Source organism: Lutra lutra, chromosome 16 (assembly GCF_902655055.1).
Source record: "Lutra lutra chromosome 16, mLutLut1.2, whole genome shotgun sequence".
NCBI lineage: Eukaryota > Metazoa > Chordata > Mammalia > Carnivora > Mustelidae > Lutra > Lutra lutra.
Genome location: NC_062293.1, coordinates 3185489 through 3209798, shown reverse-complemented (window position 1 = coordinate 3209798; position 24310 = coordinate 3185489). Strand labels below are relative to the sequence as shown.

The window sequence follows — 24310 nt, the reverse complement described above, 5'->3', positions numbered from 1 at the left end:
CTGGCTGAGTCTGTACAGTGAGCGCCTCTTCATCTTGGGGCTGAAGGTTTGAGCCCCATGTTGGGTGGAGAGATTAGTTAAAAATAAAACCTTTTAAAAAAAATCTGTTGGGGCGCCTGGGTGGCTCAGTGGGTTGAGCTGCTGCCTTCGGCTCAGGTCATGATCTCAGGGTCCTGGGATCGAGCCCCGCATCGGGCTCTCTGCTCAGCAGGGAGCCTGCTTCCCTCCCTCTCTCTCTGCCTGCCTCTCCGTCTACTTGTGATCTCTCTCTGTCAAATAAGTAAATAAAATCTTTAAAAAAATAAATAAATAAAAAAATAAAAAAAATCTGCAATGAGTAAAAATGTAAGAGACTTCTTTCCCCCCCCCCCCAAAAAAAGCAAGCACAAGGGGCGCCTGGGTGGCTCAGTCGTTAAGGGTCTGCCTGTGGCTCAGGTCGTGATCCAGAGTTCTGGGATCGAGCCCCACATCCGCTCCCTGCTCGGTGGGAGCCCTGTACTCCCTCTCCCACTCCCCCTACTTGTGTGCCCTTTCTCTCTGTGTGTGTCTGTGTCAAATAAATAAAATCTTAAAAAAAAAAAAAAAGCAAGCACAAGTTCTTTGATTTGAGGAAATAAAAGAACCTTTCCCAAGGGGAATTATCGAAGTATTCCCCCCACTGAAGCACTGCTCCTGGGCTACAAGCCAGCGACGTAGGGAAATGAAAAAGGAATCCGAAGTCTGTGCTGGCTCACCTGGGACGGCTGACCTCGGGCGTGTTGGGGCTGTAGCATGGGGTCAGGTTCCGGCCAGACTGGGCAGGCGCAGGGCAGGACCCTCCGGTTCATGAGCTCCTTGGCTGCGCCCCATGAAATCACCAAAGCTGCAAGTCTGTTGTCCCAAAGGGGCGTCAGAATCTGTGGGGTGAACAGGGCACCACGTGAGGCCGCTCTCTTCCACCATCTCAGCCTCACGGCACCGACCCAGGGCGGGAAGGCAGGCTATCTGTCTGGAAGAGTCTGTTTGAAGGAGTATGGACGGAGGATTCGGGAGTCTGGGGAAGAACTGAACAGACTCGCTACAAGTTACTACAATGTGTGTGATAGGAAAACACTGCCCTTGGCTTGGTATCTTAACCTTCAGGCCCGTGACAAGCCCAGTGAACAAAAATCTTCAGTGAACTCCAGTCTAAATCACTTTCCAAAGAGTGAAAGGTCCGACTTCCAGATTTCATAAACCAGAATTTCCAAAAAAAAGAAAGGAAAAGAATCGAAGGAACAGTAAGAATTACCATATTTTCACTTTGCTAAGGGCAGATATTTTTCCTTTAACTACCATCCACAATCACTGTAACTACATTAAATTAAAATACTTAACAATGTATTTCTGTGCAAGCATATGTACAAGGTGGTGGGAACAACACAGGGACCACCGCGTTCCCTTACTCAGCACCAGTCATTGCTGCGCAAGCCACTCCGGATTCCTCTCCTGTCCCCACATTACTGACAGCAAATTTCAGATACATCATGCCTCACAGCCATAAATAAAAGTATACCAACACCAAAATAAATGGGGACATGATGAACATGATCTCAGAATAAAAGCTAATCGCTAAGGTGAAGCTTCCAGTCTCACAAAAATCTCCTTATAATATCCCTGTCTTAGTCCAAACTCGTACCTCCACGTGGACAGACGGACATGGGCCCAAGGGCAAATGTTCGGGAATCAAACAGCAAGACGACAAACAGAACTCGGCAGATAATAACCCAATTTATTTCAAGAGAAGAGATTTAAAGGACATCTATCCTACAGCCTACTCCTCACGGTGGAAGTCAGAGATTTTGAACAATTTTCAATTTCTGACAAAGATCGACCTCTATGTCACCAGTTCCACCCAAAACATCAACAATAACCCAAAAAATGTGCTCTCTCTGAGGTGTAGGAACCCAGAGAAAAATGTCCTTGTAATCAGCAGGCCCTCTGATGTACACGTTTGACAGGACGCGCTTCAAAACCCCGCAAGGGTGCTCCCTCCGCTCCACCGTCTAGGAACCGCTCAGGCTCCTCCAGGCCCCTTTCTATGTCCAGGAGAAGGAAAACAGCATCCGCAGAACACCCTTCAAGCATATTCTCTCCCCCTCCTCCCTCTAAATGCACTTTTCCGGGATGAAATGCAACCAAGACTCACAGGGTCAACCACGTGCTGGTGGGGGAGGAGCCCAGATGGACAGAGCCTGGGGCCTCCCAGGGGCACTTTCACAGGGGCCTCCGGTCCCCGCAGAGCCTGCAGAACACCGGTCTCCAGCCGGGAAAGGGTAAGCAGAGCCTACCTCTCCTTGGAGGCCTGGTTCTAGGCGTCTCTTACAGAAACCAGGCTGGCCACCATGCTTTCCTCTCTCATCTGTCTCCGTTTCAGAAGCTCCTCTGCCTCGCCCCTAGAACCCCAGGGGAGGCTCAACTCTCCCGAATAAAACACGGGGTATTTTACAACCCCACAGCTTGTCCCACCCACCCACATTCACCATAACCATGACCCTGAAGAAGGTTACCGTCTCCAGGGATAAGTCTTTCCCACATTTCTTACTAAAAGGGGGGGGAAATGAAATTTCAGCCGTGCTGTCCAGCAGAACAGGCTCCTCCAGATTTTGACTTAAGGCATTCCAGGGGAAGTCTGGGTCCTGCCCTGGTGATGCTTCCCTGGGAAACGGCTGTGCCCAAAACCGACAGAGACCACTGCCTTCCCCGACTCCCCGGGGCTCCTGGCTGGGGCAGCTCTCTCCCCCACCACCGGTCGGGGTTCCCCGGGAACAGCAAAGCGCGCGCCTCCCCGACCCTCTCTGCGGACCCCCCAGCCCCTCGCGGGCGCACAGCCCTAGGCCTTCCCTGCGGATCCTGAGTCCTTGCGGACCGCGCGCCCCTGACCTCCCCGTGGACCGCCGAACCGCTCACGGGACGGACCGTAAGCCCCCGACCTCCCCGCGGACCCTGGAGCCTTCGCAGACCGCGCGCCCCTGACCTCCCCGCGGACCCCTAAGCCTCTCCCGGACAGCACGGCCCCGAACCGCTCGCTGACGAAGTAGCCCTGGGCCCTCCCCACGGGCCCCCGAACCCCTCGCGGCCGCGCGGCCGTGTCTGCCCCGGTGCGCCCCCCTGCAGGCCGCACCTTCCCGCGCCCCCGGCCCAGCCGAAGCCCTCCACCCGGCCAGACGCGCGGCCTCCCGTCGGCCTGCGCGCCGCCGAGATCCGGCCACAGCCTACCCGGCCCTCGGCGGGCCCGGCTGCAGGCCCGCGGCGCTGGCGTCTTCTCGGCCCGGGCCCCGCACACGCACCATCCGGGCCTCGGGCGCCTCACACACGTGTCACGGCGACGCTTAAAGGCGCCGCGACTGGCGGCCCGCGCTGCGGGACTCGGAAGGTCGTGGCGGCTTTAAGAGACGGGGCTAGCTGCGTCCCCGCTCCCTGGGCCCGCCCACAGCCGTTCTACGTGGCCTATACGTCACCCTGCCCCCCGCGGCCCCTCCAGCCTACGCGATGACGCAAACACGCAGAGCCGGAGTCACCCCGCCCCCTGGGCCGGAGCCCCGCGCGTTCCCGGAGAGCACGTGAGGCGGCCGCTTCCGGGTGTGCCGCGGGTGTGCGGCGGGCGCAGGCTCAGAGCGCGGGCTCCTTGCGCGTGCCGCGTTCAGCAGGTGTCCCGGGGCCTCGGTCTCCCTCTCCGGAGCCCTTTAGTGACCTAGACGCGGACGCGGAGCGATGAGGGCAGCAGGGGAGGCCGAGAGGAGCTGTTGGAAGGTTGGGGGCGTAGGGGGAGTGTGGCCTTTGACTTCGGAAGTGTCCGGGCTGCGCGGGCGCTTGCAGTGCCCAGCCCCCTTGCTGACCCCGTGACGATTACCTGAGGCTTCCGGTGGAGTGCTGGAAAATGCTCACTGCTCCTGCAGTGTTTTTAAGGCTCCTTTTCACCCAAACCGTTCCTTCCCGACCTCCTGGGCTGGGGTGGGGGGAGGGGCGCGCTCCGAGCCCGACCCAGGCCCTGGCACTCTCACGGGGGCGAGGGTGGGCATAAACGACCCCCCTACCCCCAGACGACGACCTCCTGCACACGACGTGGTCAGCCCGGTCTTTCCTGGCGGGGAGGTCTGGAGTGAGTTGCTGGGGGAGCCCGCGCCCCAGTCCCTGCAGTTGGGGCTAGGGATGGACGGTGACACGAGGTGTAACCGGGACAGGATTCGGCCTGCACTTACGACACGGGTGCTGGTGTCTTGCAAAAGCAAACGAACAGGAACAACGCTGTAGGGGCCTGAGCCCGAGCCTTGTGAGAACCCTTAAAAGTTTAAGATGGAGATGTGTTCCTGGTGATGAGTTCTGTGCCCCATCACTGAATCAGTGAATCGTTGAAATCGTTGAAACAATGATTCAAACAAAGACAGGTCTCACGTCTGACACTGTATCAGTGAGTGATACATAGTGTGAGGGCAGTTGGAAGGGGCTGAGGAGACAGGGTTTATCCCAAAGCTGCCCTGATGAGCAGGTTGCTTTGGAGGTAACTAACCTAGGCCTCCCTTTCCTCGTCTGTGGAGTAAAGGCGATCCCCAGCAGGTCTTGAGAAAACTGAAGACAATTGCTTCCGTTGCTGAGCTGATACTACGTCTCCCATACCTAGTTGGCTGCTTTGGCAACGTTATATGCTTCAATTCCCATGGCAAGCCTACGGAAAGATACTGTTCCCATTTTACAGATGAAAAAACTGAGTGTGCACCATCGCTGTGCACCAAGCAGTGATGTGAGGATTTCAACCCGGGTTTGTCAGGGTCCAAGTTCACACCTGTAGCTGAGCCCTCAGAGGAGCCCCCAAATTCTGATGAGATGACAGATGGGCCTCCAACCTGCCTGGGAGTGTAACCTGAGACCTAGATGTTGGGAGGAGCCTTTGACCAGCCACATTCCCACCCTAACTCCCCCTTCGGATTCTCTCAAAGAAGCCTCAGATCTCTACCTCCTTGAGGTACAGTTCATGTGGGCCTTTCCTAAAGTGCTCAGTCTCAAATGCTACCAGAGAAATGCAAATTAAAACCATACCGAGGGCCATTTCACACCCACTAGAAGAGCTAAAATTAAAAAGACTACATGTTGGAGAGAACGTGAAGCAAAGTAGACTCTGTAAGACGGCTGGGAGTATAAATGGTGCAAGCATTTTGGAAGGAAAAGTAAGAGGTTTCCTGGAAGGAACAAACACCCCCGAGCCCATCCATGGCTATGGCTCTCACCACTCTAACTAGGCCTGTAGTCCAGTAAATGCCGAATGTGCACATACAGACCTCGCCTCCCCACCGATCTTTGGAAAGGTGGGCCCAGGAAGGGCCTGCTGGTCGTCTCCCTGCAGGATTCACAGGCGTTTCAAACTCACCATGCCCAGAAACGGGGCCATCCCCCCACCTCCCCTAAGCTGTCCCTCTTTTTCTGCCCTGTGCCCCCTTGGGCTGCTGTGCTAGAGTTCAGACCAGATCCTTGCCCTTTCCTGCTTTCCAGGCTCCCGGGTGTCCAGGAGTATCTGGCCACTGGGGGTCACTGGGAGACTGGAGGGCAAAGGACGAGAGAGGCAGGACCTTCCTCTCCCTCCTTCTCTGCTCCAACCAGAGAGGTGCACAGTGGTTCCAGCCTCCCGCCCTCTCCAAACCCTCCCCTCCCTGGACTCTGGTCGGGAAGTGCTAACAGCTGCTGGTTGTCCTCTGGTTGGGCTGCCATCACCATGTAACCAAGCCTGGCATTAATTCCCTCTGTTTTAAAGGCTGTACAGAGTGGTTTCGGTGTTCTGATTGGACCCCGGTTGATACAGACCCTAACACCCACCTTCCACCCAAGAGCATCCTGGTCTCCTCTCTTTCCCTCACCCCATGTAAATCATCCAGCAACAAATTGTGCTAATTTTACTTCTCAAATAGTCCTCAAACCACTCTTTTCCCTCCACCTAATTGCCCAGATAGAGCGCCTCTCCATCTTCAGCTGCATTACTGGAATGGCCGAGTCCATCACTTGAACTGCTCAATAGAAGAACATGTTCAGGGGCACCTGGGTGGCTCAGTCGGTTAAGCATCTGCCTTTGGCTCAGGTCATGATCCCAGAGTCCTGGGATCGAGCTCCACATCAGCCTTGCTGCTCAGCAGGAAGCCTGCTTCTCCCTCTCCCCCTCCCCCTGCCTGTGTTCCCTCTCTTGCTATGTCTCTCTCTGTCAAATAAATAAAATAAAAATATATATATGTATGTTCAAAAGGCCTACCCAAAAACACTGTGCGCCTGTCTGAACCCTTCCCCATCCCCTGAAGCTGATGGGAAAGTGAAGCTCTCCTTAACCCGGTCTCTAATAGCCCCTGGAGGCTGGCTCCTTGCCTGCTTTTTCTTCCTCATCCCCCCCACAGCCCCACCACTCCCGGATCCTTTAGCAGAGCTAAATCCAAATGCCCCCTAGGCCCTAATCAGGTTATCTCTGCTCCAGGCTCATGCTGATCTTTGGCCTAAATTCCCTTTCCCACTTGTGCCCTTTACAGCCTCCTCAGGCACTACCTCTTCCAGGAAGTCTTCCTGGATTTCCTCCATCCCTGCCATTGGGGGCAGGTGTTGCCCTGGGTCCTGCTGTACATCCCATTTACAGATTCAGTTGGAATGTTCTCTCGACTTCTCCCTCCCATTGATGATTGGTAAAGCTCTCACGATGTCTCCCTCATCTGAGTGTTTTGCAGGTACACGGTGCATAAATGTCTGTGAAACCCAACCAAACAGAGAACGAAATGCCCAAGATGAGACAATGAATAATCTCTAAATCCAGAAGAAGAAAAGTAGAGAAACACTGAAGGTAAAAGGATAAAGTAGACTCAAAACAAAACAAAACAAAACCAAAAAAGCTATAACCAAAATGAATCAAATGAGAATTTATTTTAAGAAATAATGTGGGGCGCCTGGGTGGCTCAGTGGGTTAAGGCCTCTGCCTTTGGCTCAGGTCATGATCCTGGGGTCCTGGGATCGAGCCCCACATCAAGCCCCATATCGGGCTCTCTGCTCAGCGGGGAGCCTGCTTCCTCCTTTCTCTCTGCCTGCCTCTCTGCCTATGTGTGATCTCTCTGTCAAATAAATTTAAAAAAAATCTTTAAAAAAAAAAAAAAAAGAAAGAAAAGAAATGATGTACAATTAGGCGCCAGGGTGGCTCAGTCAGTTAAGTCACTGACTTCAGCTCAGGTCATGATCCTGGAGGTCCGGGATCGAGTCCCACACTGGGCTCCCAGCTCCGTGGGGAGTCTGCCTCTCCCTCTGACCTTCTCCCCTCTCAGGCTCTCTCTCCCTCTCTCAAATAAAAAAACTTAAAAATTTTAAAAAAAGAAATAATGTACAATTAAACAATGAATCTTGGAACACTGAAAAAATTAAATTAAGTTAAAAAAAAAAAAACCACAGAAATAATGTACATTAACAGATTAACAGTATCCGGAACTCACTTGTGGCTGGCCAAAGATATGTGCTAATTTCTGGAGAGATCTAACTCGCATCTCTCACCGTAAATTAATAATTCTGACTTTTACATCAGTTGTTGAGTTCAGGTTCCTAGGAGTTGTTCTGGCTGGGCCTACACAACCCTAACAATTTCCCTGTTTCTAAACACTGCCAAATTAAGATCCAAACCCTTCTCTGGCTGCATTCACCAAGGAAAAGCCACACGGCAGATCCCCAGAGCCCTTTTAGACCTTCTCTCCTTGGACTATGGGTGGCCTGCTGTTGAATTTGGCCCATAAAGATCTTACTTTTTCGTGAATATGTTTGGTGGTTTGGCCAAAAAGTAGCCAACAGACCTTAAATTCCTGTGCTGGTCACTGGCCTGCCTCCTCCTTCCCTCCCAAGGCAGTTTTCTCTTAAAAACAAACAAACAAACAAACAAACAAATGAAGTCAGCATGGACACACAGGTGTGCATTTTCTGTGTGCATAGAAGTAGCTGTCCCCAACTGCTGACACCGAAACCCTGCTTGAATCTTCACTGTCCCCATTCGTATCCAACTGCCCTCAGGATGCCTCCCCCTCCTTACCACAAACCTACCTCCCTCCCCCAAAATTCACCCGCTCTCCCCGCTACCCCGCAGCCTCTCCCTTCATTCTTTCCTGTTTCATTCCTTTCCTTAGGACCCTGGCGTTGTTCTCTGTAACACAATGTTACTTTGCACAGCGCCGTAACTGTTCTTTTGAAGCAAGGCATGTATCCATGTTTGGCTCTGGACTGATTCTATACATTTTTCAAGAGTGTACAAGACCGGGGCGCCTGGGTGGCTCAGTGGGTTAAGCCGCTGCCTTCGGCTTGGGTCATGATCCCGGGGTCCTGGGATCAAGTCCCGAGTCGGGCTCACTGCTCAGCGGGAAGCCTGCTTCCCTTCCTCTCTCTCTGCCTGCCTCTCTGCCTACTTGTGATCTCTCTGTGTCAAATAAATAAATAAAATCTTAAAAAAAAAAAAAAAAAGAGTGTACAAGATCTCTTTTAAATCCCGGTACCACCTCGCCTTGGACCCTCTGATCTCCACCGCCGCCCAGGGTTGCTCAGAGAGCAGGTTCTGTTAGATTGTCCCTTGCCGTGTCTGGGCCTGCCTGGGAACGAGGTGGGTACAGGCCCAGGGGACCCAGGCCAGAAGCTGCCTTTAGTGAGTTCAATAGTGACTAATTCTCTCCAGAGTCTGGAAGAGGAGGTGCCCGGTGTCACTCCTAAGCCAGAGGCTGAGAATCTGCCAGGCATCCCTCCCTCCTCTTTCTGGCTGAAAAGGAAGGACCCTGAGGCTTCAGAAGGTGGTGGGGACAAGAGGGCAAGAGCCCAGGTCCCTGAATCGGCCGTGGAAGGTCACCCAGAAGACATCCCCACTGGTCTTGGCAAGAAATGCCCTGGGATGCTGGGTTTGCTATGGCACCCAGCATCTCTGTGGCTGGTATACTTTTGCTCCCAGATCATAGGAAGTCAGAAGTCTTTTTGGGCCCTGGGCGTTGTGGGCTGCTGCATCTAGTGCCAAGCCCTAGCATCTGCTGGGGGCAGGGGGGAATCAGTGCACCTGGTGTACCTGGGGAAGGTGTCCTACAATGAGAGGGGCCACCCTGGTTTTCTCAGGGCAGTCCTGGTTTACACCCATTGACCCCCTCTTGGAAAGCACCCTCCTTCTCTCTCTAAAGTGTCCCTGTTCGATCCCAGCCCCAGTGCTTACTGGCCAGGTGCCCGGGAAACTGACCTCTCGAGGCCTCAGACTCTTTATCGACCAATGAAGAGAGATGAGGACACAGACTTCGCAGAGTTGGCAAGTGTCACCCAGGATAATGGATTTGAAGCCCTTGATGGCAGTCCTGGCATGGACTAAACGTGAGCTTTGACTGGGGTTACTGTCATTAGAATGATTTGCTAAGCAGTCGTCCCTGGCGGTTCAGCATCAGCGTCTCCCGAGCCTGGGGAGAGGTCGCGAACAGGAAAGGGGCAGGGCGTGTATGCCAGAGTCCCACAGGGGGCCTGGGGCCGCTCTCCTGCAGAAGGCCTGCGTCCGGGGTCAGTGTCTGGGAACTCGGATGTCGGGAGGGATCCCCCATTCTCTGGTAAGAATGGATCCAGGGGAACCTGCCCTGTTCAGTCGGTGGAGCGTGTGACTTTTGTTCTCGGGGTTGTGATTTTGAACCCCATGGTGGGTGTGGAGCCTTCTTAAGAAACCAAGACAACAAAAAAAGGATTCTGTGTCTCAAATGTTCGTTTATGGTGAACACCTGCTTTCCTTCTGGGAGGCTGGAATTCTGCTACACACTGGGCAGAGGATCCCCGTATGACCAGCACCCAGTAAACACCCCCGGGGCTAGGGCTCTGTTGAGACTCCCTGGCTGGAATCTTACACCTGGAGCTCCCTTCCCCCAGCCCCCCTACAGACTTCGCTTGAAGGGGTAAAACCAAACATCCCGAGTGGGACAAAAATAAACATCAAGCTTTTGGCTTTCCTTCTGGGTCCCGTATGCAGCATTGCCTCTGCATCCCATCTTGGATCCCATCCTCAAACCCACTCGATCATTCTCCGCATTGCCCCCCACCGGGCACCCCGCCATTTAGCTGACTCAGATTGGGATTTGCCTCCCTTTTTTGTTTCACTTCATCAGAGAGGAATATTCCTCTCCATCATTATGGAATGAAAAACGGATACAGTCGTGTTTCTGAAGGTCTTTTTTCTCTCCCAGTTTGTTTCCCAAAGGAGAAGATCTGCAGAGCTGATGGTTTCCCCAAATCAAAGGGCTTGCCTTTCACGGCGAAGGACTCACAGCAACCGAGCGGGGCAAGGCGAGCTGTGGGTCAGTTCTGAGCTCGAACCCGAGGCTAAAGATAGAACCTGTTCATAAAGTTTCAAATCTGTGGTAACAGCAGGCTGTCCACAAAAAAAACTGACCCTGCTAAAACATCTGTAGCCCCACAGTTTGGTCGTTGAGTTGGATGAGGGGAAAGCTAGCGGTGCTCAAACTTCTAGAGGTTTTAACGAGGCCTGGTGGCTGGCCCCGGGACCCTCCACTTTGGATCCTAGAGTGTCTGTTGGAGGTTCAGACCCGAGTCCTCATGCACGTTCCTTTCCACAGGATGAGCGAGGCTGAGGGGGATTAGAATGGCGTCTGGAGACCCCCTAACAGTCTGCTCACCCAGCATGTGGGTCCTCAAACCGATTCAAATTGTTTGCAAAGATGGAGAAAGTGCAGATAATAACCAGGTCATGGGAGCGTGGAGTTTGTCAGATCATTCTCTGCATTTTTTTGGTTTGTTTGAAAATTTCCATAATGAGAAGTGTTTCGCAGAAGTCACATTTGACCTAAATTATATATGTAAATATATAAAAATATGTACCCAAAATATATCTGTAAATATGAAAAAGAAAGTACATGGGTGGCCGCCGTCTGGTGGGTTGTCTGCTAGGACCCCAAGGAACCTGCAGGTCCGGAGGGGCACGAATGTTGGGGAAGGTCATTTGCACGACACGTTCAAGTTTGAATTATGATGGGGCCATCTTTCCCAGCTTAAGAGGCAGATGGGGAGGGGAGGAAAACACTGCAGAAAAAAGAGCCTTCAGAGTCACTGCCATGCATGGCCCTCATTAGGATCCTGATGCAAGCCAGTGGACCTGATGCAAGCCAGTAAAAAAGCACTGAAGAGACCATGGGAGATGTCTGAACACTGACTAGATACCAACGGGCCTCTCTTTCTCCTGGGGACACATGTCCACCTCCACGGGACAGGCTCCTTCAGAGGTGTTTGGTTGCTAGGCTAGGAAGCAGCGGCTCCGAGCATCAGACAGAGCTACAGAGACAGAGCCAACGATCTTGATAATACTGTTTATTGTCCATTGACAGAGCGATCACTCAAGAATGATACAAAGTATCAGAGACATGCACAGTCTGCTTGTCAACGTTCAACAGCTCTCACGTGTTCCCAGCACAGGAAGGTCTCAGACTTCATATTCCAGCAAAAACGCATTGCCCAAAAGTTAAAAAAAAAAAAAAAAACCAAAACGAAACGAAACAAAACCAAACCCAAGCAAAAACAAACACAAACAAAGCTTTAAATTATGGCAGCAAGTCCGGTATTTCTTAATACTTATCAAGCAAAGGTTTGAAAATAACTACAATGTAAACTTCACTTTCAATATTTTGAGTTGCTTGCATGGAGACAAGAATGGAAGGAGGAACGAGGAGTGCAGAGAACAGAACATAAATTATAGGATGCCGAATGGAGAGCCTTCTTCAACTACACGCACGCTGTAATTGTTGACTCTGATGGTATCTGAGTGGCTTTGTCTCTCAACTGCCACTGGGCGCTTCCTCTTGCATTTTTTGTTTCTGTTTTTGTTTTCTGCTCAGCGTGGCTAGAAGACCAATGTGTGTGGACTGAGTATAACGGCCATCTTTTAGAACCAACCAACTCAAAGATGCTTTACTCTGTAATAATTTGAACCAGAGAACAAAAGACAGCGGCTGGAAGAAAGCAACCACACTCAAAGAAGGAAAGAAAAGAGCCGAAGGCATCCACCACCATAGGCTAGCTAGCACGCCATGCTTTCCATTCTGGGTCAAAAGCTTCCACGATGCAGAAACCTTAAAAAAAAAAAGTGCAAGGCTAACACCTACCAAGGGTAATAAAAGACACAGCACAGGAATGATTACAACTGATGTCAGAAACAAACCGAAACATTTAAAAAATCAGCAGAAACAGGAGTAAATGTTACATATGATAACACCATACAGGAAGCAAACGGGGGGTGTTATATTGATTGGAGGGGTCTGGTGTTCTTGTATATACTGAAATCACATGGACTGGTCCATTATGACATCTTACAAACTTTCTATCACTGTACAGCATGAAAGTACCCTCGATTCAGGGGCTGATCCCTGGCTATCCCCCTAGTCTGCCCTAGAAAGGAAGTCATCAAAAATCTGTGCTGACCGGGTCCCGGCAGGCATGGGGGGCTACACGCCACGTGGGGGTCAGGGGTCTTACGGGTGGTTTGGGGTCACCGCAGAGTAGAGCAATGTTTAGAACGTGGTGACTCGAAGTGTTCTGCAGGAGGAGGGTGCGCAGGCGGACACACGTGGGTCTCCGCGTGTGCGTGTGCTCGCACACGTGCTCGCGTCCGTGTGTTTGCCTAATTTGCATGAGAAACTCAGAACAGTTTATACCGTACACAAGTCGGAAGAAAAGAGGACTTTTTGCTGAGCGATTTCTGCCTGCATTAACCCCCAATTTACCGGCAGCAGAAAGCTGTGCTTGGGGAACAGCTTCTCCAGTCCCCTAGGACGCTTCTTTTTTTTTTTTTGGACCGAGAGATGGAATATCAAAAACCTAAGTGGAGGCTGGTACGGCTGGGATTTGGGTTCACAGATTATCTGAGAAGTCATCTTTAGAAAAGTGAGATGTTGGCCACAGTATCCCAGACGCCTGGAAAGAGATTCACCGAACCCCCCTACCTCCCCAATTTCTCCCTTCCTGGGTAAGACTTCACAACATGCCCAGCGACCTTAGCTCCCAGAAATCACGCCCAGCACAGTGACTATCCGTCTTTGGGGGGGGGGGGGTGGTCACGGTAAGGCTGTGGCACCAGGTGCGTTGGGGGACACCGCACAGCCCAGTTTTCGATGTCTTCAGGATGTGCAAACAGAGCACAGCCAGCCCATGCTACTGCTACACACAACCCTGTGCAAAACCAATGTGTGCGACTCAGCTGGGTGCCCGATGCCAGGAGGAGGAGGAGGAGGGAGCCAGACTGACTTCAGAAGCCCGGGAGTAAATGGCAAGGGGAGCCAAGTGTCCGCCCCAAACGTCTGCCCTCAGGGCAGAATGCCATGGACTCCCCCAGCGTCGGGGTGTGTGGTGGGGGGAATGAAAAGGACTTGGATGATGGGGAAGCTTGTCGCCCGCATCGTACAAGGCCCTGGAGCCTGGCTTCCACCGTGGATTCATGGAGTTAACTGGGGCTTCTTCAGGAGTGAGCCACTGGTCCAGGGCTTCTGTATTTACGGGAGTCACAGGTACTGGGAGCCCGTATTGGGCACAGAGGAGACAGGGGCACTTGCAAGGGGCGGGGACTGCTGCCTTAGGGCCAGAGGTGTGGAAGCTGCAGGAAACGAGGGACATGCCCCTCTCGAGATGAAAGGGACCTGGTAGGCCTGCTACACAGTCTCGCAACGACCCTCGAAAAGTTTCTGCAAAATGCACATTTCCAGGCTCTGCCCTGACCAGGCCTGGGGGACTCCTATGTACGGGACACCCCCACTCAGTGTTTGTGACGGTGCCAGGGCTGGGGCTGGGCCCGTGTGTCCTGCCCTGCCTGCTCCCAAGGATGCCCAGGCTGGCGGACGGGGTGTGGGACCACGACCACTTTTAAAAGGGAAATGGGGTGGGAGGAGACTCACACTAATTTAGACCCACTTGGATGACTGTTTTATTCATGCTGTTTCCGGGAAGGGATGTCAGAGCTGGACCAGTCTAAACTCTTGGAGGCTTTTCCGTTGGCCAGAGGGGTGCTGTCGGCCTGCTTACGGGTCCTCAATATCGAGAAACTCCTGCTTGGGGGGCGCTGCCCCGCGGTACCACGCACAGGAGCCGTCACTTCTCTTGATGCAGGCGAAGAACTTGGCCTGATGCCCGTTGATGTTCTTCTCCGTGACCCAGTCCATCCAGAGGCACTCGTCCGGAGACGAGATGTAGCACGGGATCATGGGGCAGCGCGTGATCTAGGAAGAGGGACACGGAGGCAGATCCAGTCAGGGACCGAGGCCACGCAAGGGAGCATCTCCAGAACCCAGCCACGAGCCCAGCAATGACATTCAAGGGCAGTTTGTCAAGAATGAATGACCACATGAGCCCAGCGGCGGGGGAGGAAATGGGGGCTCTAGTTGAACCTGCTCCATCAGCAGCCTCTCCTGACTTCCCCTAGTCTCCAAACAGCAGCAGGCAGCCCACCTGGGCGGGGGGAAGGGGCCTGGGGTAACCCTCAGGCACTGCCCCCACACCCCCCAGCAGCTGTAGGTGCCCCCTCTGCCTTGGGCCATCTTGTCTACCAAATCTGGGCATGCCACAAAGGCCTCAGCGGAGCGCCACCCTCCTGGGAGGAGAAGACAACCACAGAGGGTCCCAAATTTCCCGGAGCTAGGCTCCAGTCAAATAAAAAGGACAGCGTCTTGCTCTGAAGCATGCATGGGCCTTGAGAGGATCGGCAAGTAGGACTGTGGTGGAGGAACGTCAGTCCGCAAGAGGGAAAGGGAAGAACTCAGTTTTGTTTCGTATTTTTAAATTTAAATTAAACTAATTAACATATAGCATATTTTTAGTCTCAGAGGCAGAGGTCAGTGATTCATCAGTCTTATGTAACACCCAGTGCTCATTACATCACGGGCCCTCCTTAGGGCCTGGCACCCACTCGCCCCCTCCCCTGCACCCCTCCCCTCTAGCTACCCTCAGGCTCTTTCCTGTGGTTAGGAGTCTCTGATGGTTTGTCTCCCTCTCCGGGTTCATCTTGCTCTGTTTTTCCCTCCCTTCTCCTACGCTCCTCTGTTTTGTTTGCTAAGTTCCACAGACGAGTGAGATCATCGAAAACTGTCTTTCTCTGACTTACTTCGCTCGGCGGGACACCCTCGCGTTCCATCCACGTCATAGCAAGTGGCAAGGCTGCGTTTGTTTTGATGCTAAAGGACTCAGTGTTGAGTTCCCCCTGGCCACGGAGCCGTGTGCCCCCTGGACACGAAGCTGTAGGTCCAAAGTCCCACTCCAGAGGAGCCAAGGCACCGGCTGGCAACAACACAGCAGCACAAGCAACAGCGTTCCCGGCAAGAGGCAAGGCCGGCAGCCTTCCAGCCCGACCCACGTCCGGTGGCAGAGGGGCCCTGGCACCTGGCGGGGCTTCCTGTGCTGGGGCTGAAGGCAGAGGCAGGGGGCTGGAGGGCAGCGGGCGGGAGAGAACCCAAGCCGGGGGCCGGGGAGATCGCACGGTCTACAGCAGCACTTAGCACTTAACGTGAGCCCTGCTCCGGCTGTGTCTAGCCCCAACTCTGGGCTGTCTTTTTTCTTTTTCTTTTTTCTAAGATTTTACTTATTTATTTGGGGCGGGCAGGGGGCAGAGGGACAAACAGACTCCCTCCTAAGCAGGGAGCCCCATGAAGGCCTTGATCCCAGGACCCCAAGATCATGACCTGAGCTGAAGGTAGATGCTCAAGCGACTGAAATACCCAGGCGCCCCCTGGGCTGCTTTTAAGAAGGGGACTGGGTGTCAGGGTTCTCCATGGCCCCAGTGCATGGAAACGGCTGGGATGTTCTTTCCCAGGGCACTCCAGCCTCTGCACTGGTACGTCCCCAGAAAGCACTCATGGCATCCTGTTCTCCCCACAAAATTCCTCCCCCTGGGAGCTTCTCCTTCCCAGAAGCTACAGGCCACGTGGCAAGATTGCAGGGACTTCAGATATCCCTCTGCAGGGGGCATGCCTCGGGGCTCTGTCCCTGGCCAGACAGCCTCACTGGTGGAGAGGCCGCACCTCCCCAGAGCCCTGTTCTAAGGACCCCATGGATGGAGAGGGTCTGGCAAGCCAGGGATCAAAGCCTGGAGGTCTCCCTGGAGATGGAGGTGATGACGGAAATCCCAGAAGGAGGCGGCAGCGGCTTACCTTGCACTCACAGCCCATCTGGTACCTGTGGTTCAGGCTCTTCTTCTGGGTGGTGCTCAGGGTGTCCCAGGGCACGATGAAGTCACACAGGGTGATATGCATCTTGCCGTTCCCCTCGGCCTTTCCTGAGGAGACAGAGGTCCTCGAGGTCAGGGCAGGTTACCAGTCCCCCTCCTCCCGCCGCCCCTCGCACCCACGTGTGGCTTGGGCACGTGCAGCCTTGCTGCTCACAGTCCCGAGTGTTGTGGGCTGAGCTGCAGCCGCCCCAAAAGCCCTGTGTGAGAGCCCAACTCCCAGCACCTCAGAGACGTGCCTGTGTTTGGAGCTGGGTCTTTCGTGAGTTCAGTGAGATCACATGGGGGGGAACCACATCCGATAAGAAAAGGCTCCTCAGGGGCGCCTGGGTGGCTCAGTGGGTTAAGCCGCTGCCTTCGGCTCAGGTCATGATCTCAGGGTCCTGGGATCGAGTCCCACATCGGGCTCTCTGCTCAGCAGGGAGCCTGCTTCCTCCTCTCTCTCTACCTGCCTCTCTGCCTGCTTGTGATCTCTCTCTGTCAAATAAATAAATAAAATCTTTAAAAAAAAAAAAAAGAAAAAAAAAAAAAGAAAAGGCTCCTCATAAGACGAGATCAGGACCCAGAGAGGCACAGAAGGACAAGCCCTGCAGCCACGGGGAGGAGACGGCCGTCTGTGAGCCCAGAAGCAAGGCTTCGGGAGAACCAGCACTGCCCATGCCGGATGCCAGACCCCCAGCCCCGGGGCCTGCTGGGGGGAATCGATCCCCAGCCCGTGGTGCGAGCTGATGGATACACTGTGGACCATCTGTGTGGAGCAAAACTAACACCCAGAGCCCTCGGCAGACCCAAGAAAGGACAAAGGAAAAAAACCTCCCGTTTTCATTACAGCGAACACTCAGACGCGTTTCCTTCCCACACTCTTTCACACGCGTGTGTTCCCACGAAAGAGATCACACTGCGTGTAGATCACACTGTTTCCTGTCTTATTTCTCACTCACATGTCCTCCATTTGACATTGACCTTGTCTGGGTTTTTCCACCAAGCAAAAACATGGAATTCTATAAAATTAGAAATCGGCCCCGAATTCCCTTCATGGTAGGGGGGTGGAGGGGGAGGTGGCACCATTTGTCTTTTTGACCTCAGGCTCCTGATTCCAATCCCCGTGGACCTTTTTGCCACCGGTCCAAGCTCCCGCCGAGAGCAGAACATGGAAGGACACGGAGATGCGGTGCAAACTGGTATCTTCCACGGGCCTGGCTGCAGGGCTCCTGCTGACCCTGGATGTCGCGTATAAATGACAGAGCCTCTCAGAATACTCAAAGGACACCCTTTCCGTACAGGTACAGTTATTAGGACTTGGTTGGGCATGCACGATGTGAAAATCTGTTACAACATCCTCGTACGTCTGCCTTGGAAAAACACACAGTCTTTCTTGGAGAGAAAAACAGGAATTAATTAAAATTTGTAACTGAGGGTTGTAGGTTTCTTTTTCCTTTGGAGAAGAGGACTGCAGAAGAAAATTACAGTTCCTGAACAAGAGCGTCTCCTGGTGCCCAGCTCAACATGTGAACTTGAGTCATCAGCCCAAGAAGAGGTGGGCTGCCTCGGGCCATGCGGTCACTCCTGGGGCCGCTGCCAGCGGGGCTGAGTGGTTTACTGTGCCCCGTGATTTCTGGGTGGCCCATACCGACTCCAGGACAACAAGATGGAGAGCGTGTGCTCAGAAAGTAAACACCAGATTTGACCCAGAGCCATCCAACCAAGCTGGGGAAAATAGTCAGCTCAGCGAGGTCCCCCTGTAGCGGGTACGCTGGCCCCTGCTGGATTTGCCTTTTATGGATCTTAGGTTCCACGGCCAGTTAGGAAACCCAGATGTGCCCCAGGTCACTTGCTTGCTCCCGGCATTAAAAGTGAAACAGTAGAAGTGGAGAGACACACAGTTATAAGCAGGTGTATCTTCAAATAAAATGTATCTTTTTCATTTTTATTATAAGTGGAGCCACAGTTTGGATGGTTTCAGTTGTAGCAAGCCTAGGGGAGGTGGGCTCCAGTTACTGGAACTGTCTTCTTGTTCAGACTGGGGACAATTTAATGGACCCGTGTGAAGGAACAGCCCAGGACACGTACATGTCACGCGACGCTGCCATACCTCTGATGGCAGATATAAATGAGTGAAATTCCACATGAGAATGTCGACGTTCGCAGAGTAACTGAGTAACTGAGATGATCAGGTTCTCTGCTTTCGACTCATGACGCCTCATTTGGACACAGAAACCTCTTCCTTCCAGAAAAGAGGCTGAGCAAAATAGATAAAAAGACTCTCCTACCACGTCCCCCGAAATAACACAAAGCAACCTTGCAAGAGAGTCGCTGCCAGGCTGCCATGTGCAGCCTCTGCCCTCGGCTCTCGTTCCGGACCCACACTTTCTAAGCAGCCACGCGGCTTCCTCACGTGCCTCGTGGTCAGTGGGACAGGGACGGACGTGAGCCACATACACAGCAGACTGCACGCCAGGGCTTCTGGCTGCTGGACATAACCCAGCTTCCTGGCCATCCCCCCCTGCAGTCCAGACGGTCCAACTCGTGGAATAAAGGGCGACGCCAAGGTCCTCAGAATCTCTGGGCAAGAGGCAGGACTGACTGACCACGAAAACGCCCCAGGAGATGACCACGATGTCCAGAGGTACCTCCGTAAGGAAGGGGACTGACCTCACCTGCTGGGGCTCAGCCCTCCTTTGTGTGTGCCGACCCACCACTCGGCGCCTCTGTGATGAAAGGTCTGCCTCCGACCCAGGGCAGGGAAGGTTCTCGTTGGATGTCAGCTCCCAGCACTGGCTTTCCCCCGGCCTCTCCTGGGCAGCTTCAGAAACACTGATGCCCAAGCCGCCCCCCGAAGGGCCTGCTTGGAACTGCTCTACGGTGCCACCTGAGGTTTAGGACTTCTAACAGACTCCCCGAGAAATTCCAACAGGCCGTGAAGGCAGAGGGCTGCTGGCTCAGATGCTGGGGAGGCAAGACGGCTAAAACCTAGATCTCATGAGCAGGGAAGCAGAATGTCACAAACCTGGGAGTCAGGAAGACACGTCTGGCAGTGTGGCCCAGGCACAAGAGTGCCAAGAAATGCCTAGCCACTGGCTCCTCCCAGGAGAAAGAGCTCCAGCGCCCAGCACCTGCCAGAGTCTGTGTGGCAGATGCTCGCACCCTGATTTCAAAGTACCAACGAGACATCAACCAGAATTTTTAACAATTGGCGTGAGAAAGTGGGTTCAGACACACACCACCAGACCTGGGGCACATTGTCCATCTCTCTACTCCTCTGTTTTCCTTATCTATAAAATGGGGACCACATAACATTACCTTGGTTGTAAGAGATCGTAAGGATCAAAGGGAATCCACACGAGAAACTTTCAGAGGCCATCAGGACCAGGGAGAGGGCGATCCTAGTTCTATTAACAGGGAGACGGCAAAGCCTGTGGCATGAACCCAGACCTGGGTCACCTTCCCTTCCCAGGAGCCCACCCAGAAGACCCAGCCGGCCCGCCTGCCTTGGGCACGTGCTTCTACAGCTCTGCAGTCTGCTCGGCTGCCTCTAGAGGGCGGTGTGAGGAGCTGGAGAAGGCCCGCGAGCTGCCGCTTTTGAAGGGTTATTCCCCAGAGACCAGCACAAAACCTGGAGCTAAAAACCGGAAGCCGTTTGATTTCTGAAGGCAACAAGTTCCCCAAACCATGGGAAGTCTCGTCTCCTTTCCTTTCTCTCCACAGCTTATCTTTCTGACCATAAAAGCAACGGATGTCATTTGTAAGATTTTGCAAATACAGGGACGTATCAAGAGGAGATAAAACTGATGCAGCCCCCATTCCTGGCACATGCGGACCTGGTCCTCTCATAGCCCTCCCCGGGCACCTGCACCGCGCGCCCCATGTTCCCTGCACCTGCCTGCCTCGCTCTTCCCCGGTGTCACGGTGACAGCACCGTCAGGAAGGTCCCTGCTTCGTGATTCTGTCCCCATACCTGCCTCTCTGGTCAACTTTGTTTTTCTTTCTGTAAAAATAGTAGACACCGCACATGTAAAATGGTGCAGCTGCTTTGGAAAACAGTCTGGCAGCTCCTCAAATGATTAAACATAGTCACCATATGCCCTGAAATTCTACTCCTACGCATCGGCCCGAGAGGGATGAAAACACAGCCACGCGAACACTTGGTGATGGGCGCTGACAGCTGCGGTGTGCATGTGAGCCCAAGGGCGGAAACAACCCCAGTGTCCATCAGATGACAGACAGGGGGACACACTGTGGTCTGCTCAAAGACATAGTATTCGAGCATAAAAGGGAGAGAAGTTCTGATTCACGTTACAACGTGGATGAACTTTAAATAATGTCACGCTGAACACAGTGCTGAGTGAGGGGCGCCAGACACAGGACCACAGAGTCCACGCTTCCATTCACAGGACTCTGAAACAGGGAATCCCATGGAACCAAAAAAGAAAGAGACTGGAGCATGCTGGGGCTGGGGGGCGGGGAATGGGGGCTGGTGGGTGGGGAGTGGGGGCTGGGGAGGCAGAACAGCAGAAGAGTCGGGGTTCTCCAATGGTGGCCATGGTCGCAAGCTGCACGGATTACCCAAACCACTGAAAGACGCCCTTTAAAGGGGCGAATGGTACACTGTGTGAGTTACAGTTAATAAAATCTCGTAAGAAAACATTTAGAAAAGTCAACAGTGCTCATAAAAGAAGAAAAAAAGAATCTCCCACCCTCCCCAAGGAGAGGGACAGATGTCTCAGTGGAGCAACGAACCAGACACCCAGATGACAGGCATGAGCATTTTAAGGGAGGGAGGGGGTGTTACCCAAGGAGGGATGACAGCCGTGTCCTCTGCCCCACTCACTCCCCACTGCATCTCCCCCTGGCAGGGACCCCCACACGTGCAGCATAGCTAGCCGGGGTCAGTGCCAAATCCTCCGGATCCTTGGATCTTTGCACCTGCTGCCCGAGACGGTCTCCTCCTCCTGAGCATTTGCTCACTGCTCGCAGCACCCCCTCCCCCCAAAAACCCTGCCTTATTTTCTCTCGTTTCTTCTCCTGCCCCCGCAGTGGGAGCCTGTGTGCACTTCCCTCCCTCCAGAAGAGCCCCTCCTGAACTCCCGTCACACAGGGCATAGGGCGAGTAGGCACCTGCCTAATGTGTTTGTTTTTTTTTTTCTAAGATTTTTAAAAAGATCTTATTTATTTGACAGACAGAGATCACAAGCAGGCAGAGAGGCAGGCAGAGAGAGAGGAAGAAGCAGGCTTCCTGCTGAGCAGAGAGCCCGATGTGGGGCTCGATCCCAGGAACCTGAGATCATGACCTCAGCTGAAGGCAGAGGCTTAACCCACTGAGCCACCCAGGCGCCCCATTTTTAAAGACTTTATTTATTTATTTGACAGAGAGAGAGAGCACAAGTAGGCAGAGCAGCAGGCAGAGGGAGAGGGAGAAGCAGGCTCTCTGCTAAGCAGGGAGCCTGAAGTAGGCTCTATCCCAGGACCCCGCTTAGCCAACTAAGCCACCCAGGGACCTGTGTGTTGATTTTTTAAGTATTTTCAGTGGATGGGGGGAGAAGTACAAATCATCCAAACAGAAGAAACCCCCCGAATCACAGAGACTCGGATTCAGAATGTATTTTTATGATTAAACTCGGACTGTATAACAAAATAAAATGATAGATGCTGGGCGCTGCCCCTCCACACCCCTGTCTCCACACAGGTTGTCAGCCGGAGCCTGCTTCCCTAGGGAGCATCTCCACATCTGGCTCGGGACTCCCTTCCAGGAATAAAACGCGAAAATTCTCACCTCTTGGTGTCCACCCGGCCGCCTATCTCCCGTGGATACTGGTTTACTGTGTTTCCCCATCAAGTCGCACGAGTCCCACTGTTGGGGCCCGGGCAGGTGAGAACGTACCAGGACGTCTCGGATGGGAAGAGGCAGGGGAGCCCGGAGGCTTCTGAACAGCCTTACGGGGTCAGGGCCCCCCCCCCGCGCCGCAGCCCTGGGGGCCGTCCCCGCGAACGTGCCCCACGCCTCGCCACATACCCACCTGCAATGAGATATTCCTTCTTCCCCCCGACGTCCAGCGAAACCCCGCACACGGCGGAGGAAGGGGCCGTGTAGATGAACTCGATGTCCTTGTCGGGGCCTTTGAACATCTGTGAGGACCGAGGTGAGACGTGAGCAGAGCCTGCCTGCACCGCGGACGCGCCGACCTGCCCCTGTGGGGCCCCCGGGGTGGGAAAGGGGGACAGAAGGAATGCAGGAGCTGGACGAGAAGGCGGCCACTCCCACTGCAGAGTGATGCTCTGGAGACGCCTGTCACGTAGTGTGGCAGCTGTCACCAGGCTGGGCACAACAGGGTCTCCTGGAGGATCCCATCTCCGACAACACATGGGCTCTCCCTACCCCCGATGAGGTCGAGGGTGTATGTCCAGGTGACTCTGACCCATCGTGGAGGACCACCGCCTCTGTGGAGTCCCACAACTCTGACCGAGCATTGGCTACTTGACGGGAGAGGCACCCTCGCCTCCATGGCCTTGGACAGGACTCTGCGGGCCAACGGGGCCTAATGTCCTGGCTGCTGATCTACTGGGGACAAGCCTGCTGCCTTGTGGAGGTGGGTGCACTGTTCCAAGAGCCTGGCAGGAAGTGAGACCACCACAGCCAGGGGTTCCTGCTGCCCCACCGGGTGGGGACAGTGACAGGTGGGGGATGTGAGTGTGCACGGAGGCTGGCCCTCCACCCCGGCTATGGGGTGCCGGGGGTGGGAGGTGGTGGAAAGGGGAAAGCACACACATGCTCCGGGACCACACAACAGAGGACGCAGGGCACATGTGCCCTCGGGCTTCACTCGTCCGCTGGAACCTTGCCGCGCCTAAGCCAAGGTCACTAGCGTGGGCTTTGGAGGGGAAGGGTTAATAAGCAGACCCCAACGCAACGGGGTCATCTCAATGGCACAATAAAGCAGCCTTGCAAGAGCTCAGTCCACCCACCCCGCCCCAGGAAAGGTGAGGCCGCTGGTGACGACAACGGGCTCTGCTAAATGACGTCACGAGGACAGAGATGCTCTCTCTCCCTTTCACAGAGACTCAGGCCCCGAGAGAGCAGGTCACCCCTTCTAAAGGCACGGACGCCAACAAGTAAGTGTCTCATTGACCTGGTGACATTCACTGCCCACGGATGCTTCTTTTGTGACAAAATTAAAAACAAACAGTGACAACTCCTGTTGACAGAGCTGTCTCTCCAGTCAGAACCCAGAACTTCCCTCTCTGCCTCAGACCAAGTTAGTGACTGTTGACAACGATCACTTTCCTCCAGGGCCGGTCCCGTCCTTCCGGCCTCTCCCATCCCATCTCCGCGCAAACACAGGCTCCTTGCCATACGCCCTGACACGAACAACATTCTGAGAAAATGGACCCACCACCTGCCCCTCAGTCGGCAGCCTCCACGCCTCCTGTCCCTCTCTCACCTGCTGGACCCCCCCTCTCCACCTCTGGCCAGGCTGTGGTCTCCAAGTCTTCCCCCACATCCTCTTTCGAGAAGCTGGCCCCCACCACACCCGCCCACAGGACTCCTTCCTCTCAAGATCTGAAGCTGACCACGTAAGACTCAAGCCTCCAGCACTGTCTGGGGGTGTGAGGGGTCGCAGACGCAGTGGCCAAGCTCTCTTGCCTTCGCGAACCTCGCGCTATGGACGGGCACCCGTGGAACGTTCCATAGCAGCCCTGGCCAGCTCCGCAAGGACGCTGAGCCTCTGCCACACGCTTACTGTCCACCAAAGTGAAGAGGACGCATTTCTGACACAGCGCAGTCAAAGCGCGTCCACACGACTCTGCAGGCGTTTACAGATTAAGGAAAATCCAAGTGACTTGCATCTGCCCCGGAGAAGGCAGGCTACCTCCCCAGGGTCTCCGCCTCCAGGGGACCCCCCCGCCCCGGCTCCCGACCCTCTCACAGCTCTGCCCAGCGGGACAGCCCCACAACGGCCCCCGTTACCTTGATCTGCTTGATCTCGTACTGAATCCGTTTGATGGGGTTACCGTAGATGTCATTCCCGGAATCCACCTCCTTCGCACTGACCGCTTTCGCCCTGATCACTGTGAGACAAAGAC

General features: G+C 54.1%; 2 protein-coding genes and 1 long non-coding RNA gene across 6 annotated transcripts in view; 1 reads left to right on the top strand and 2 right to left on the bottom strand.

Annotated features, from left to right (window-relative positions):
* Positions 1-3405, bottom strand: part of USP36 (ubiquitin specific peptidase 36) — a 38233-nt gene extending 34828 nt beyond the window's left edge. For 2 of the 4 annotated variants that reach the window (XM_047706490.1, XM_047706492.1), the window contains exons 1-2: positions 3143-3405; positions 735-896 (exon numbers count right to left, since the gene is read on the bottom strand). The gene's annotated coding sequence lies outside the window, so the exon portion shown is untranslated. Of the gene's footprint in view, positions 1-734; positions 897-1657; positions 2102-3142 lie in introns of those variants that run through there. The other 2 variants (XM_047706491.1, XM_047706493.1) reach the window with 2 other exon arrangements.
* On the top strand, positions 2248-10416 carry LOC125086897 (uncharacterized). The gene is made up of 3 exons (XR_007123292.1): positions 2248-2294; positions 9187-9351; positions 9989-10416. It is a non-coding gene; the product is annotated as an uncharacterized LOC125086897 (long non-coding RNA).
* Positions 10417-11325: 909 nt separating this feature from the next.
* The window catches only part of TIMP2 (TIMP metallopeptidase inhibitor 2), a 45769-nt gene continuing 32784 nt past the window's right edge, over positions 11326-24310 (bottom strand). Inside the window, exons 2-5 of the mRNA XM_047707204.1 lie at positions 24195-24295; positions 22246-22354; positions 16158-16282; positions 11326-14234 (exon numbers count right to left, since the gene is read on the bottom strand). Coding sequence (XP_047563160.1) covers positions 14037-14234; positions 16158-16282; positions 22246-22354; positions 24195-24295 — 533 coding nt within the window. The 3' untranslated portion in view covers positions 11326-14036. The remainder of the gene's footprint in view (positions 14235-16157; positions 16283-22245; positions 22355-24194; positions 24296-24310) is intronic.